At 33.7% G+C, this 17,050-nt stretch overlaps 1 protein-coding gene across 1 annotated transcript; it reads right to left on the reverse strand.

Moving 5' to 3' along the window:
• Nucleotides 1-643: 643 nt before the first annotated feature.
• Nucleotides 644-4,640, reverse strand: LOC110632989 (protein LOW PSII ACCUMULATION 1, chloroplastic). The gene is made up of 9 exons (XM_021781409.2): nucleotides 4,331-4,640; nucleotides 3,974-4,077; nucleotides 3,446-3,581; nucleotides 2,908-3,139; nucleotides 2,547-2,704; nucleotides 2,000-2,188; nucleotides 1,690-1,790; nucleotides 1,291-1,387; nucleotides 644-885 (listed from the first exon to the last, which is right to left on the reverse strand). The coding sequence occupies exons 1-9, from the start codon at nucleotides 4,556-4,558 to the stop codon at nucleotides 811-813; spliced, it is 1,320 nt and encodes a 439-aa protein (XP_021637101.2). The 5' UTR covers nucleotides 4,559-4,640; the 3' UTR covers nucleotides 644-810.
• Nucleotides 4,641-17,050: the final 12,410 nt, after the last annotated feature.

Below are 17,050 nucleotides of genomic sequence, written 5' to 3' on the forward strand. Positions count from 1 at the left end.
TGATTCAGGCGAATATAAATCATAAACGCCTCAGATAAAGAAATCCTTCGCTCCCAGGCACATGGTGGTCCCTAAGAGTTTGGGCTTAAGATTTTTGGGATTTGATATGCTAGAAGGTCATTCAAGGTATTATAGGTTCTAGGTTTTGGCTTCAAATGAAGAAAGACGAAACAAAATTGGTCAGTATGAAGACAAATTAAAGCGCATTTTGGTAAAATTTAGATTTGAAATCTGACATTTGGACAGTTGGAAGCTGTTTAACTAAATGGTTCAGAGAAATAATAAAGGATACATTCGGTGGTTATCTGTTTCACAGAGACCCATTTACTTTAGATATATAAACGAAGATCAAATTCTTTATGATGTGCATTGTGACCTCAAATCTTATGAAAAGAAGAACTAGACTGCACTCCCAAAGAAGCGTAGTTTTCAAGAATCCAAAACCAAGGGTCAACAGGAAATGGCTTCGTGATCTGAACCGAAATTGAATAAATAAAACTCCCAGCTCTAACTTACATCTGAATGCATGTGCTAGCATTGTTTTTTCAGTTGCCAAATTTTCATTCCATTCTCTTCAATATTTGCAAGTTAAATTTACAACATGATAGCAATTAAAAAAAAAAAAAAAAAAGAGAGGATGAACTGAGCAGCTCCAAGGACCAAGAGAATAAGCTTTTCTAATAAAAAGTCACTTGTATGACAGAGATGGCATGATGAGCAATCACCATGGATGGTATAAAAATATATAATAACAATAATTACAAGAGGAAAAAAAAATCTTTCAAGAAGTGTTTGCAGGGCCAGGAATTTCTATTTTTCTAGCTTACTTAACAAAGCTTCCATTGGTGGCAGCTCCGTCACAATTTGTTGCCAGTCAGGCATGCCCTGCAGTAATGTATGAGTTATCGACAATGGTGGTATATAGAAATGTCTAATCCTATTAAAACCCTAGTCTTTTTCAACCTCTTGTAAGAATGTTAAAGGTTTTTAGTGAAATAAATGCCGTGCTGACCCAGAGCACTCTAGCAACATGACTATAAGAGGGCATATATATTCAGTTACTAGCTTTTGCTAGCTTCCATATGGAGATCAAATGCTGCTGCTGGGTAACTGGTTAAAGAAAGAAATGAATTCCTGAATCAATCCAAGGTTTCTATGCTGTTGATGAATTCTAGAATTTCAAGCTTCAGTTCTTTGCTCTTTCATTCAGCAACCAAATCACGTAAAAACAAAGATATGCATTTCAAGTTTCCCTCACAAAGATGCGTAGTTGATAAAATATGTACTTACTTTCCCTGATCTTCGAACTCGACCATCGAGGCGCAGTATTATGTAGACATCCTCACCCGGAGTAACTCCTTCAGACTTCTGCTGATCCCTTATCCACCTATATGAGTTAGGAAAAATTACTAACCAGATGACACTACAAAGTCTAACAAGGAAGATAATCTATTCTACCACTAATAATTACTTTATTATAATGGATTAGAAAATAATAATATACTAGCTAGTTTAGGATTTTAAGCATTGAAGCAAGCAAATTACGGTGATGAATGTGAGAAGACAGAAAAGAAGACAAGGATGAGATGCAAGCTAGTATCGGCTTTCATAAAATGCACCGTTTATTACTTGTGTCATGGTGGATTTTGAAACAACAGAAAAATTTAACAAAAAAGAGTAGCAACTGACCTTTCCCATTCAATTGGTGATACAACCTCTGCTTTAAAGCGAATTTCGGATTTCAATTTTGATTTTGAAACTACAGATTGAGTTCGCTTCTCAAAATCTTCCTGTATGGTACCATGAAATCTAAGTCAGGACTGGAACAAAATCTCCTCTCAGTTAAATCTAATCTTAAACTAATTAAGACCAGCTATAGTGAAACCAATCCTCTATTCCGATTTCCCTAATACAAGATGATAAGATACGTCTTTAGTACTTTCCACATAGCCTTAGGAGCCCAAGGAAGAAATACAATGCAGGGGACACAGCTTCTTACCCCAATAGAAGGAAGAGCAGCAGCTGCCTTCACAGGAACACCAAATCCTTTCTTCTGCACTTCTGGTTCTCTACTTTCACCCCAGAAAACAGGAACTAAGAGAACACCTCGCCTAAGGAGCTCAGTTCGAAACCTCTCTGCCTTCTGCATAGCCAGAGAAACAGTCTCCTTTTTCCCTGCTAAAATTACCTAATTCCAAGCCATAATTAGAGCACTGAAAAGACAGCATTTGAGTGATCCAACATGATGAGATGCTACAAATGTCATGGATGGAAGAAATTAAGATGCTTGCTGACTAGTAAAACCTGTCCCATTTTAATTATTATTATTATAATTCTTTGGTTCATGCTTCAATAAGCTCATCATAACAGAAAGTATTGCACTAAGTTCATTAATTTATGGAAAAAACAATACTAAAAGAAAAGGGCAAAAGGCTCGTTTACCTCCCTTGAAATTGATAATGCAGCAATATAAGGAATGTGCATTTACAGTGCAAGGAAATTGTAAACAACTTATTTGTGGGGAGAATGAAGTTTCTGATACTGACCGGCCTAACAGTGTCCCGAAGCTGTACAAGCTCAACAACCCGTTTAGTGGAAAGGCGCAAAGGCAACCTTGATAGAGTTTCATCTCTGGTTATCTGTGCAATTTGTTCTTCCTCTTTCTTATTGTCCCACAAAAATAGGGCCACGAGAACAATGATGCCTGTAGATTGCTGATTCCAAATCTTAGTCCTTTTAGAAGCAAGCTAAAAGCCTCTAGTTGATGATCATATTGAGTGCAATAATGCCCTATGTAAGTCAACAGATAGAGAGGGAAAAAAATGCCAAGGGTAGCTCACCAATGACTTTATACATCTATTAACTCAATTTTTTCTTCATATGACAGGAAAAGGTTGAAGTATTTACCACCAATATTAACGGCAGCATTTCCAGCTGTTTCCCAGAGGTCTGGGGCACCATCGCTACCTCTAATTGCACGAATGAGCCTTGGAATTGTAAAGAACAATGAAATTCCTGCAGCCGCTGTGAACGCCACATTGAAAAACCTCCTAACCCCACGAAATGGTGCTTGGACCTCACTAATAAGTTTGAGATCTCTACGAAAACTGTACCCTATATCTTCCCCTCCCAGCCTAGCCTGCCAACATAACATTATTTACGAGACTTAAAGCTTAGGGATTTCAATCCTTGATTGCCAAGGGCTAGCTGAAATCATTATGTGAATTCATAAGCATTGCCCTTAGGCTTTAGTTTAAGTGTTGAAAGACCAGTGGAGATTAGAAAACACATACAGCCGACCCCAAATTTTTTGGATAAAGGCTTAGTTGAGTTGAGTTGAAAGAACAGTTACACATATACATTGCATACAATTGCATAATCTGGCAGGTTGGAGATTAAAAAAAAAAAAAAAAAAAAAATGAAAGAGAGACAAGGTATGAAGGACCTCTTCTTGCAATTCCTTGAACTCAGGCAAAACTCTGAAGGAAGCCAAGTCTGGATCATTCAAAATGGTGCCAAATTTTAGATTATATTCTCTTAAAGCAGTACGCAGGCAATCAGAAGCTTTCTTCCCTTCCCCTCTTCCTCAAGATAAGAATGAAAAACAGGGCCAATTAGCTCAACTTAGTAATACTTTATGCTTATATATACATTTACATCGAACCATGGTTCACATAGAAAAAATAGCAACTTCAAGAAAGATAAAAAAAAAAAAGAGATCTTTTGGTCGCCTAATGTTTTATCTGAAAGAAATAAAGGACAGAACTTATGTGGGCACTTGCAGCATCAGTCTGCTGATTTTGTTTTCTTCCAATGAATATCAGACTAAGTATTACTTTGTTTATTATATTAATCAATTCAATATGGTGAATGACATCAGATTAAAATAAATAAGTAATTCCATTGCAGTGAATTATCAGAATTGAAACAAAATTAAAAGCCAAATTATGCAAAAGGAAAAAGAAAATCCCACCGGTAGGCATGGCAGCAGGCTTTGTTATAGAGTGCAGCTTGGGCCTCGATAGGTGTGGGATCTAAACTAAGAGCTGTGTCAAACTGGACTAAAGCATCTTTAACCTGAAAAATTCATTGTTACGGAGAAATGTGCCCATAAAATTAAGGGAGAAGATAAATTTCAAGTTCTTGGCTCAATCATTTCAGCCGAAAGCAAGAGGTATTGTCTACAACGAAGATACACCGAAATAGGAATAAATTGGACCGAGAATAACCAAAATTCAACAAAACTAGAAATACCGCTAAGCAATACAATTCGAAACCATGGTAATAGCTGTAAAAGAAAAAAGGAAAAAGAGTAAGAGCATATAAATACCCGTCCTTTGGAGAAGAGGGAGAGGCCCAAATTGACACAGGATTCAGCAGTCCGAGCATTGGATTCAGCCGACTGAGAAGTAGAAGAAGATGAGGAGCAACAAGTTAAAGAGAGACAAGCCTTCTTTCGAGTGCTCAACAAGCTAGTTTTCTGAAGCAACCATGAAGATGTTCTTGAATTTGAGACGCAGAGCAGATGGTGGTTCAGCGCCACAGCAGCTGCAGCCATTGGGCTTTACACGTCACTCGCTTAGTTCAGTTCACTGGTTCTCTAGATAACTCCCGTTCTCTTCCTCTGTGTTATCGATAGCTACGAGTACTCTACTCGCTCGAGTACTGGTATCCGAACACTCGCAACACAAGTCTCGTGTTTCTAAACGCTGCCGTTGCGGCCCCTTGCCAATTTACCACATGCTCATGGGCTGACCCGTCACTCTAAGCCGTTAATTGATCAAGGGAACTCTTCCTTCTTTCAGGGGCTCCCCTCCTCTCTCTTTTCTGCGGACGTCCTAGTTTGGCCCAATAGCTTCGTAGATTTATTTTTATGTTCTTAATTTATGATTTTTCCTTAAGTTTTGTTTTTTTTCTTTCCCTTTTCGCCTCTCATTTTAAGGTTTGAGATAATGATGGTTCAATCGAATAGAATCGAGTCAATTCAGTTCAATCGGTTCGGTTTTAAAATTAAATCGGTTCGGTTAGATTTTAAAGAGAAAAAAATCGATTAAACCGAACCAAACTGAATAGTGATTTATATAGTCAAATCGAACCGAATGGATTTTTGAATTAATTTATTTTTATGAAAAATTTATGAATTATATTCAATTTTATATATATTAATTGTTTAATTTTATTGATTAATAGTTATTAGGTTCAAACCAAAGTTAAAATTAGACCAAATAACTTGAAAATCAAGTCTAAATTAAAAAATCAATCAAAAATCAAACCGATCGATTTAAATCAAACCGAACCAAAATAAAACGATTCAATTCGATTCAGTTTTTCATCAATTTCGATTCGGTTCGATTTCTAAAATTAACGATTCGATTTTTATAATTTAATTCGATTCGATTCGATTCAATTCGGTTTGAACCGATTGCTCACCCGTAATCAACACGGTTGTTTGTTGTCACCTCGCGTGCAATTTTAGAAGAATAAAAATGATACCTTCTGAAAATCCTTAAAATTATCGCTTTTTGGGGAATAAGAAAAAGAATTTTAGGGGAAAAAAAGGGGACTAGATTGTGAAGGACCAGGCAGTTTTCAGAAATTTCTTTTCCCATGCATCAGTAGAGCAAGTTTTCAGCTTCAAAAGAAGACTTAATGGAGGCCAATTGTTTGCTTGCACAACATCAGGACCTTTGTTCCTGAAAGATGGAAAAAAGAAAAAAAAAATGAAATCTTCCGATCTTTTCTAAATTCACATTCAAGCATACTGTAATAATCATGTATCGTGTGCAATATCACAGTCGGTGATGATCAATTTCCATATTCAGTCCATGGAATGAGGAATCTTGAGCAATGAGCCTTATCAAATGAACTCGAGGGAAAAGGAAGGCATTCTGAGAATGGTCATTTTTCTTAAAAAATAAACCGGATTGTGGAACACCAGGTTGTTTTCAAAAGGACATTATCTTCCAATCTCAAAATTGTCACTCAATGAAACAATATGCAATTTTAGAAGAATAAAAATGATACCTTCTGAAAATCCTTAAAATTATCGCTTTTTGGGGAATAAGAAGAAGAATTTTAGGGGAAAAAAAGGGGACTAGATTGCTAAGGACAGGGCAGTTTTCAGAAAATTTTTTTCCCATGCATCAGTAGAGCAAGTTTTCAGCTTCAAAAGAAGACCTAATAGAGGCCAATTGTTTGCTTGCACAACATCAGGACCTTTGTTCCTGAAAGATGGAAAAAAGAAAAAAGAATGAAATCTTCCGAAAATCTTGAGAATGATAATTTTTTCTAAAAAAACAAAATAGGCGTTCCATAAGATCTCCTTGCTGAAGAATTAAAGTCTATGAAAATTATCACTTCGCTGAGAAAATAAAAAGAAGAATTTTGAAAAAAAAAAAAAAAACATAAACTCGATTTTTTATCAGAATACAGAAACTAGTATTCTCTTCCACACTCAAGATCGGCACTCAACGAAAACATATGCAATCTATAAAACGAGAAAACTGAAACCTTAAAGAAATTTTGGAGGGAAAAGAAACACAGGGACGGGATTGTGAAACAGCAACTAGTTTTCAGGATAACATTATCTTCCAGGCTCTGAAAAGCACATCGTACATGGTAACTCAGTTCAGCATTCATGCAATACTAACAAAACATGTCCAATTAAGATCTTTGTTCCTCAAACGATTAAAAAAAAAAAAAAAAATCAATTAAGACTTGAGCGTCCTGAGAAGATCTCCTTTTACAACAATTTAGGGGGAAAAAATCACAAATTTGACCATGATCAATTTGTGAACGTTCACACCAAGAATCAAAAAAAGAGTATCACATACAGTTGGGGACCTCGGCTGCAAATTTCAAAACAGCGATGAAGGGGATCAGAGGTAGCGTACACCTTGAAAGGCAGCGTCCCTTAGAAGGAGACCTTTCCTCCATTGCCAGTAGCAGCAACGCCGCTCGCCATTGATATTAATATTAACATCCATTATTATATATTAAAAGAGAATCACAATTTACTGTTCATTACCAGATTGAAACATGAATTTTTTTTTTTCATTACAATTCTGCCTTTTTAAAGGCAGTAAAAAGATCAATTTGTCCATCTCAAAATCCATCTGGCAGAAGTTTCAATTTGAAAATTTTTTATTCTTCTTCGTCCGTTTTATCTCCATTTTTGTTTCACACTTATCTCCGTTCCCAACAATCCCAGCAACAAAGAACCAAAATTTCATAAAACCAACCAAACATCACAAATAATTGATTCAATTGAAGACAAAATTGAACACATATAATTAAACATACAGATTCTCCCAAATACACATTTCTCAACAAAATCGCAACAGCAGCAAAGCTAAATATAAAGACTATAGTAATTCTCCAATATCAAAGCAAAATTGCAAAAAAAAAAAGGAGAAATTCCATTTTAGAAAGTAAAGAATAATACTCAACAATCCAAATATTCCTAAAAGCTAAATGTACAACAATCAAAGAGCCAAAAGATAGCAACATTACACAAAAAATGACATCAAAACCTCCAAAAATTATCACCCAAAAAAATTAATAATAAAATCTTTTAATTATCCCAACACATTACAAAATCAAATATTCCTAAAAGCTAAAAGCAAATAAACTCAATTATCCCAACACATTACAAAATCAAATAGCCAAAAGATTATAACATTACTTTAAAAATCACATCAAAATCTCCAAACTATCACCCAAAAATTACTATTCAAATATTTTAATTATCGATTTAATACCCAAAAAATTGCAAAAATAAATATGTAAAATCTAAATCAAATAACAAACCCTAGATTTTCCAACAAAATCAAAGCAAAATTGAAAAAATAATCGAGAAATTCCATTTCAGAAAGTAAAAACAATACTCAACAATCTAAATATTCTTAAAAGCTAAAAGCAAGTAAATCCAATTATCCCAACACATTACGACAATCAAATAGCCAAATGATTGTAAAATTATCCAGAAAATCATATCAAAACCTTCAAAACTATCACCTAGAAAATTACTATTCAAATATATTAATTATTGACTTAATACTCCAAAAATTGCAAAAATAAATCTACAAAATCTAAATCAAACAACAAACCTAGCTTCTCCAATAAAATCAAAGCAAACTTGCAAAACAATCGAGATAAAGAACAACACTTAACACATTACAACAATCAAATAGCCAAAAGATTGTAACATTACCCAAAAAATCATATTAAAACCTCTATAACTATCACTCAGAAAATTACTATTCAAATCTTTTAAGTATCGACTTAATACCCAAAAATTTGCAAAAATAAATATGCAAAGTCTAAATTAAATAACAAACCTTAGATTCTCCAACAAAATCAAAGCAAAAGTACAAAAAATCGAGAAATTTCATTTCAAAAAGTAAAGAACAGTACTCAACAATCCAAATATTCCTAAAAACTAAAAGCAAATAAATCCAAATAATCCCAACAAATTACAACAATCAAATAACCAAAAGATTATAACATTACCTAGAAAATCACATCAAAATCTCTAAAAACTCTCACCCATAAAATTACTATTCAAATCTTTTAAGTATTGACTTAATGCCCAAAAAATTGCAAAAATAAATATGCAAAGTCTTAATCAAATAACAAATCCTAAATTTTCCGACAAAATCAAAGCAAAATTGCAAAAAACAATCGAGAAATTCCATTTCAGAAAGTAAAAAAACAATACTCAACAATCCAAATATTCCTAAACGCTAAAAGCAAACAAATTCAAATTATCCCAATAAATTACAACAATCATATAGCCAAAAGATTGTAACAATACCCATAAGATCATATCAAAACCTTAAACAACTATCACCCAGAAAATTACTATTCAAATCTTTTAATTATCGACTTAATACCTAAAAAACTGCAAAAATAAATCTGCAAAGTCTAAATCAAACAACAAACCCTAGATTCTCCAACAAAATTACAAAAAAAATCGAGAAATTCCATTTCATAAAGTAAAGAACAATACTCAACAATCCACATATTCCTAAAAGCTAAAAGCAAACAAAATCCAAATTATCCTTATAAATTACAACAATCAAATAGCCAAAAGATTGTAACATTACCCAGAAAATCACATAAAAAACCTCCAAAAACTATCAACCAAAAAATTACTATTCAAATTTTTTTAATTATCGACTTAATACCCAAAAATTTGCAACAATAAATCTACAAAGTCTAAATCAAACAACAAATCTTAGATTCTCCAACAAAATCAAAGCAAAATTGCAAAAACAATTGAGAAATTCCATTTTAGAAAGTAAAAAACAATAATCAACAATTCAAATATTCCTAAAGGCTAAAAGCAAATAAATCCAATTATCCCAATACATTACAACAATCAATTCGCCAAAAGATTGTAAAATTACACAGAAAATCACATTAAAACCTCCAAAACTATCTAAATCAAATAACAAACCCTAGATTCTCCAACAAAATCAAAGTAAAATTGCAAAAACAATCGAGAAATTCCATTTCAGAAAGTAAAGAACAATACTCAACAATCCAAATATTCCTAAAAGCTAAAAGCAAATAAATCCAAATTATCCCAACAAATTACAACAATCAAATAGTCAAAAGATTGTAACATTACCCAGAAAATCACAACAAAACCTCCAAAAACAATCAACCAGAAAATTACTATTTAATATTTTAATTATCGACTTAATACCCAAAAAATTGCAAAAATAAATCTACAAAGTCTAAAACAAACAACAAACCCTAGATTCTCCAACAAAATCAAAGCAAAATTGCAAAAACAATTGAGAAATTCCATTTCAAAAAGTAAAGAACAATACTAATAATCCATATATTCCTAAAAGCTAAATGCAAATAAATCCAAATTATCCCAACAAATTACAACAATTAAATAGCCAAAAGATTATAACATTACCCAGAAAATCACATCAAAATCTCCAAAAACTATCATCCATAAAATTACTATTCAAATCGACTTAATACCCAAAAAATTACAAACATAAATATGCAAATTCTAAATCCAATAACAAACCCTAAATCAAACAATAAACAATAGAATAAATTAAATTGGGAATAATAGAAGAGTTAGAGATGCAGAATGACATGCAGCATCGAAGGACCTAGAGGAACAGAATGACATGTAGCAGCCAGGGATAGAGGGTGAGCATTCGATTAACCGAACCGAATTCTCAACTAATCAAATTATTAATCAAAATAAACTCAAATCGAGAGAAAGCCGAAATTAACCGAAACTGAAAATATTCGATCGGTTATTGGTTATAACCGAATTAACCGAAAAAAATAAAATATATATTTTATATTATTAATTATTTAATAAAATATGAATAAAAATATATTTATATTCTTTTTTATTTATAAAAAATAATAAATATGATTTAATATGTAACATCCCTAATTTTTAAATATATATATATATATATATATATATATATATATATATATATATATATATATATATATGTTTTATTCTAACCCTAGTATTGTGGACTTTGCGTATGTACTTTCATTTCGTGGAAATTCGATCGTCGCCCGGATCTGCAATTTCGGGCCAAGCAGATAAGCTGCTGGAACCATTTCAGAACCGGGTCAAGATTATAGGCTACCTCATCGTTTTCAGACGTTCTGGACGCGTTCCAGTTGTCAGATTTGGCATAGGTAAACTCGAACTCTACATTACTCAATTTTTGCCTTGTACTGGGTTAGAATAAAATTTATAAAATATTCGTGGATGATAAGAAAATTACGATTCCTATTGCAATAGCCTTATAATATTATTAAAGTTAGTTTGGATAGTTTTTGAAAAATATTAGTTTTGAAGTCTTATAATTGAGTTGTCTGATGTTGTGATTATTGCTTGGTTTGGAGGGCTCAGGAGGGGCCATATAATAATGATGAGATATGGGTTGAGTTTAGAAGTGTTATTTGAACCATTTTACAGGTTGGGTAGGTCATAGGTATAAGGGAGACTCTGTCGGATTTTCAGCACAACTTAGGGTATCTTTGTTCTTTTCTAAACTTGTATTGAGTCAAATATATTAAATAATTACAATGAAATTGTCAGGTGAGCCGGGACAGCCTTCCTCCTCCGCCCAGCCACCACATTGACTTCGGTTAAGTCTGTGAGTAAAATATTAATTTTAATTATAATTTTGATATTTTTATATGTTCAAGCATGCCCACGCATCACTTATAAATATGTATCTATGTAATTAAACACTAAGCACGTTTTATATTGCATTTATAATTGTTGAAGTGCCATGGATGTTGTTTGTGGTAATTTGGAGCAATGTGTGTGCGTGGCGTGCATGTGGTATGGTATTGGATATGGACAGGACGGGTAGACACGGCTTAAGAGACACTCGCTGGGACCCGGTCCTTTGGGGTAGACACGGCTTGAGCGACACTCACTGGGACCCCGCATTTGATTTATTAAGCGAAAGTTCAACTTGAGAGACACTCGTTAGCAGAGGTTGGATTAAGAGGGCTGTATAGGGGATCAGCTCCCATATATGTATTGTTTAACAGTGTTGAATATGTGAGTGCTCCAAATTGCATTTTTGCTGTTATGATATGAAAATTATGACGATGTTGCATTTCACTCCACAGGGTGCATTAACTTTAGATAGTTATAGAAATTATGATTAAAATTAGTATTTTACTCTCTGAGTCGAACGCTCACTCCTGTTCATCTATTTTTTTTCAGGCTACAGGGAGATTATTTGTTGTGGCTAACCTGCTCTTCTTCTTCGCAGGTCTATTGATAGTATTTAATGTATTTTGTACAATTGAGTTAAATTTTAGACTCCGCATGTGTTAGAAGCACTTATTTTATTTTGGACCTGTATTATAAAAGTTATGTTGGACTTGTAAAATTATTAACTGTATACATGATGAAATTGAACGAGGGAGCTGAGCTCCCATTTGAGTTATGACCTTTTGATTATGTGGAGGATAAGCTGAGCTCCCCAATTTATTATATATTGTGTTTACAGATCTGGCGAGTCAAAAACTCCCCGTTAAATGATCCATTTTATGGTCCGACTCTGTCCGGTTGAATTCTTGAAATTAGGCCCAAATGGGCTTTAGAGTTTGGTTAAGGAATAGTTAGGCTTAACACGGGCCTCGGGGGCTTTATGCTGGCCCAAATCCTAGTGCCGATCCCGCCCATAGGTTGGGTCATGACATAATATTAATAAGATAATAATTATAAGTTAAATATTATTATAAAATCATAAAAATAATAATTATAAATAATGACATTAATAAAATTATAATTAATATATTAATTAATTAAAATTTAGTTAGTTCGGTTACCAAATTAAAGGAAATCGAATCGATAATCGAAAATCGAAAATTTTTATTATTACTAATCGAAAACTGAACCGAATCGAATTTACTCTTACCGCAATAACCGAATTTCATCAGTTCGGTTCGATTATTCGGTTATAACTGAATAATGCACACCCCTAGCCAGAAAGGATCCAGAGGGAGAAACAAAATTGAGAGAACCAGGACAATGAAAGGAGGTCAAGGCAAGAAGAAGAAGAAGTAGAAGAACGAAGAAATGGGAGCTAAAAACTAGAAGTGTCGTTTTGAAGTGGGGGATTAAAGAAACATTCTCTAGACGTAAATAGTCATTGGCCAAAGACTAAAGATGATATAAGGCGGTGAGGAGCATCTCCATCTCTGTTATGTTAGGCTAAAGAGTCGGGTAATGTTCACCCATATCAATTAGGTTTCTAAGTTGAGGGCTGGATTGTCATTTCGATGTGGGCTTTAGAGATGAAACTAAGCAATAAAGTGTATTGGGTCTGTATGGGACTTGTAACCATGTACTGTTCTCTATCCATGATATCTACTGTTTTCATTAAAAAAAAAAAATATAAGGCTTATTGCGCAAATTAGATAAATAAAACAGTGATATTCCAAAAAGGCCTCAACCCATTTAATCAGTGGATCGACTTTCATTAGATTTTTTAACTAAAATAATCGAATCAAAAATTAAAATTTATAAATAAAATAAAAAAAAATTTATATGCTTTAATGTATTGAAAAAGAGTGTGTTCTGTAAAAACAATAAAAATTTAATTCAATTGAATTTTATTTAATAAAATTTATATGTCTTTAAAAAAATTATTAATTTTAATTTTTTTTATTTATAAATTTACTTAAAAATAGAAAATAGAGTTAAAAATCAAATTTTTTTTTTTCTTTCAATTAACACTATAAAATTATTTTTATTGTCTTTAGATATCAAAAACTAAAATCACAAGTTAATTTTTAAAATATTTAATGAAAATTTATAACTAATTAACAAAATAAATTTCAAAATACTAATTTAATACAACTCAACTCAAATCAACTAAGCCTTTATCCCAAGAATTTGGGATCAGCTATATGGATTCTCTTTCTCCATTCTAAACGATTTTGGGTTAAATTCTCGGAAATGTGTAATACTTTTAGGTCATGTTATACTACTCTCCTCCAAGTCAGTTTAGGTCTACCCCTTTTTTTCTTTCTATCCTCTAACCTAATGTGCTCTAACTGGAGCCTCCGTATGTCTACGCTTCACATGACCAAACCACCTCAATCTCCGTTCTCTCAACTTATCCTCAATTGGCACCACTCCTACCTTTTCTCTAACACTCTCATTACAGACTTTATCTAGTATAGTATGACCACTCATCCACCTTAATATTCTCATCTCCGCAACTCTTATCTTAGACACATACGACTCCTTCAGTGCCCAACACTCACTACCATATAACATGGTCGGTCATATGACTGTACGGTAAAATTTTCCTTTCAACTTATTAGGAATTTTGCGATCACATAAAACTCCCGTGACACTTCTTCACTTCAACCATCCGGCTTTAATCCTATGACTAACATCCTCCTCACATCCCCCATCTACTTGAAGGATTGAGCCGAGATATTTAAAGTGATTACTTTGGGACAGTACCACTCCATCCAAACTAACTCCTTCACTATCACCAGTTCGACCTTCACTGAACTTGCAATGCATGTATTCTGTTTTCGTTCTACTTAATTTAAAATTTTTTGACTCTAGAGTACTTTTCCAAAACTCTAGCTTTCTATTGACTTCTTTTCGCATCTCATCTATCAGAACTATATCATCTGCAAACATCATGTACCAAGGGATACTCTCTTGTATATGTTTTGTCAATTCATCTAAAACTAATGTAAAAAGGTAAGGGCTTACAGCTGAACCTTGGTGTAATCCAATTGAGATAGGAAAATCTCTTGTGTCCCCTCCCATTGTGAGCACAATAGTAGTTGTTCCTTCATACATATCTTTCAACACTTGTATGTACCTAATAGATGACCTCTTTTGTTCTAATACTCTCTATAAGACATCTCTTGAAAAACTATCATAAGCCTTCTCCAAATCGATAAAAACCATGTGTAAATCTTTCTTCACATCTATATATTTTTCCATCAAACTTCTAATGAGAAAGTTCGCTTCCATAGTTGAACAATCGGGCATGAAGCCAAATTGATTGGGAGAGATAAAAGTGTCATAACGTAGTCAATGTTCCACAACTCTCTCCCACAACTTCATAGTATGGCTCATGAGTTTAATTCCCCTATAGTTTGAGCAACTCTATATGTCTCCCTTATTTTTAAAAATAGTTACTAAAATACTCCTCCTCCATTCATCAGACATTTTCTTTGAGTTTAGAATCTTATTAAACAATTTAGTTAACCATGCCACTCTCATATCTCCCAAACACTTCCACACTTAAATTGGTATTCCATCGGGTCCACAGGCTTCACCCACTTTCATTCTCTTAAGTGTTTCCTTTACTTCTAAAGATCTAATCCTTCTAGTATAATTCACATTCTTTTCTATTGCTCTGTAATCTATATTCACGCTATTACCACTTTGACTATTGTTAAAGAGATCATCAAAATAATTTCTCTATCTTTCTTTAATGTCCTCATCTTTCACCAACACTTTTCCTTCTTTATTCTTAATACACCTAACTTAATTGAGATCTTGATATTTCTTTTATCTCCTCCTCGCTAATCTATAAATATCTTTCTCCTCTTCTTTAATTCCAAGTTTCTCATATAACTTTTCAAAGGCCTGTGCTCTTGCTTGACTAACTGCCTTTTTTGTCTCTTTCTTTGCTATCTTGTACTATTCATATGCCTCATTATTATCACACTTAGGTAATTTCTTATACCATTCCCTCTTTCTCTTCACTACCTTTTGTACTTCATTATTCCACCACCATCTCTCTTTTGAGGGTGGATCATGTTCTCTAGACTCTCCAAGTACTTTTCTAGCTACTTTTTTAATCTTTAATGTCATCTGTATCCACATATCATTGGCCTCCACATCTAGCTTCCATGCTTCAGACTCGAGAAGCTCATTTTTGAACTTCACTTGTTTTACTTCTTTCAACTCCCACCACTTTGTTCGAGCTACACTATTTCTTCTAACCTTACTTGAATTGTTCCTAAACTTGACATCCAAGACCACTAACCGATGTTGACTTGTTAAAGTCTCTCCTGGAATGACCTTGCAATCCTTACATAGAGCTCTATTTGTCTTCCTGGTTAAGAAGTCAAATTGACTTCTATGTTGCCCACTTTTAAAAGTCATTAAATGTGACTTTTTTTTATAAAGTATGTATTTGCTAGTATTAGGTCGTATACCATAATAAAATTCAAGATGCTTTTTCCCTCCTCATTTCGGCTCCCAAAACCAAAACCTCCATGAACATTCTCATAACCTTGCCTATCACTTCCTACATTTTCATTCAAATCTTTACCGATGAAAACATTCTCTTCCTTCGGTATGCTTTGCATTAGATCATCCATATCTTCCCAAAACCTTTGTTTACTCTCACTATCTAGTCTTATTTGTGGGGCATAAACACTAACTACATTTATTGTTTCTCCTTTTAGTACTAGCTTTACTAGTATAATTCTATCACCTACTCTTTTCATAGCTATTATAGCATCTTTTAATGTCCTGTCTATGATTATGCCCATTTCGTTCTTGTTCCTCTTCTTTCCGGTAAACCACAGTTTGTACCCTGAATTACCCACTTCCTTGCTTTTCTCTCCTACCCATTTAGTCTCCTGAATGCAAGCAATATTCATCCTTCTTCTTTCCAAGGTATTCACAAGCTCCATTAATTTTCCAGTAAGTGATCCAACATTCTAAGTACCAACCCTGATTCTCCTCCTAACCTGTTCCTTCCTAATTGATCTCCTTCTATGATATCTTCTATTGTTCTCTATATCTATCTTGTGTTATGTTCCACTATCTGTTCTACTATCTGTCCTATGAACTAACTTCTTTACCTACACCCGTCCATGATGTGGGAACCCTTGCTTATTTAACACTACACTCGGGCGCCGGCATGGCACGTCGCTTTCGGTGAACGCCCTACACCCTTACATATTTCTCACTACACCCGGGCTTCGATGTAGCTCGTCATAAGTAGAGGACGCCCCAACGTGAAGTTTGATCTGAAGACTTTACCTGTCTCACCTTCATGTGACATTTCATGCTAGACATATGACATGTCTATATTGTAAGTGAAGGATTAATTGATCTACAGGAATGAAAAAGTAATAAAAAGCTAAACCACACAGCATACATCAGATGCATATCATATAGAACAGCATGGTAAAGAAGACATGTAGGAAATGATACATATCCAATACCCAGTGGATTTCATCAAGCTTATAAATTGCCCTCCACTGGAGTGTCTCTTCTAACATTTTATGTGCCTTGTCAACATTCCAATTTTGAGCTTCCAAATATCTCCTCAGGCAGTCATCGGTACAATACTTCAAATTACGTCCAGACAAAAGTCCAAGAGCTTCCTTGAGTTCACTAACCTGCTCATAGGAAGAGTAGGGGGGAGGGCGCGCAAATAAAACAGATTCACTGCCCTTACCGAATTCTTTCTATCTTATTTTTTTCAAGTAATATTCATATTGCTCTGCTTTCAATTCCTTTAATTAT

Source organism: Hevea brasiliensis, chromosome 9 (assembly GCF_030052815.1).
Source record: "Hevea brasiliensis isolate MT/VB/25A 57/8 chromosome 9, ASM3005281v1, whole genome shotgun sequence".
In the NCBI taxonomy this organism is placed as follows: domain Eukaryota; kingdom Viridiplantae; phylum Streptophyta; class Magnoliopsida; order Malpighiales; family Euphorbiaceae; genus Hevea; species Hevea brasiliensis.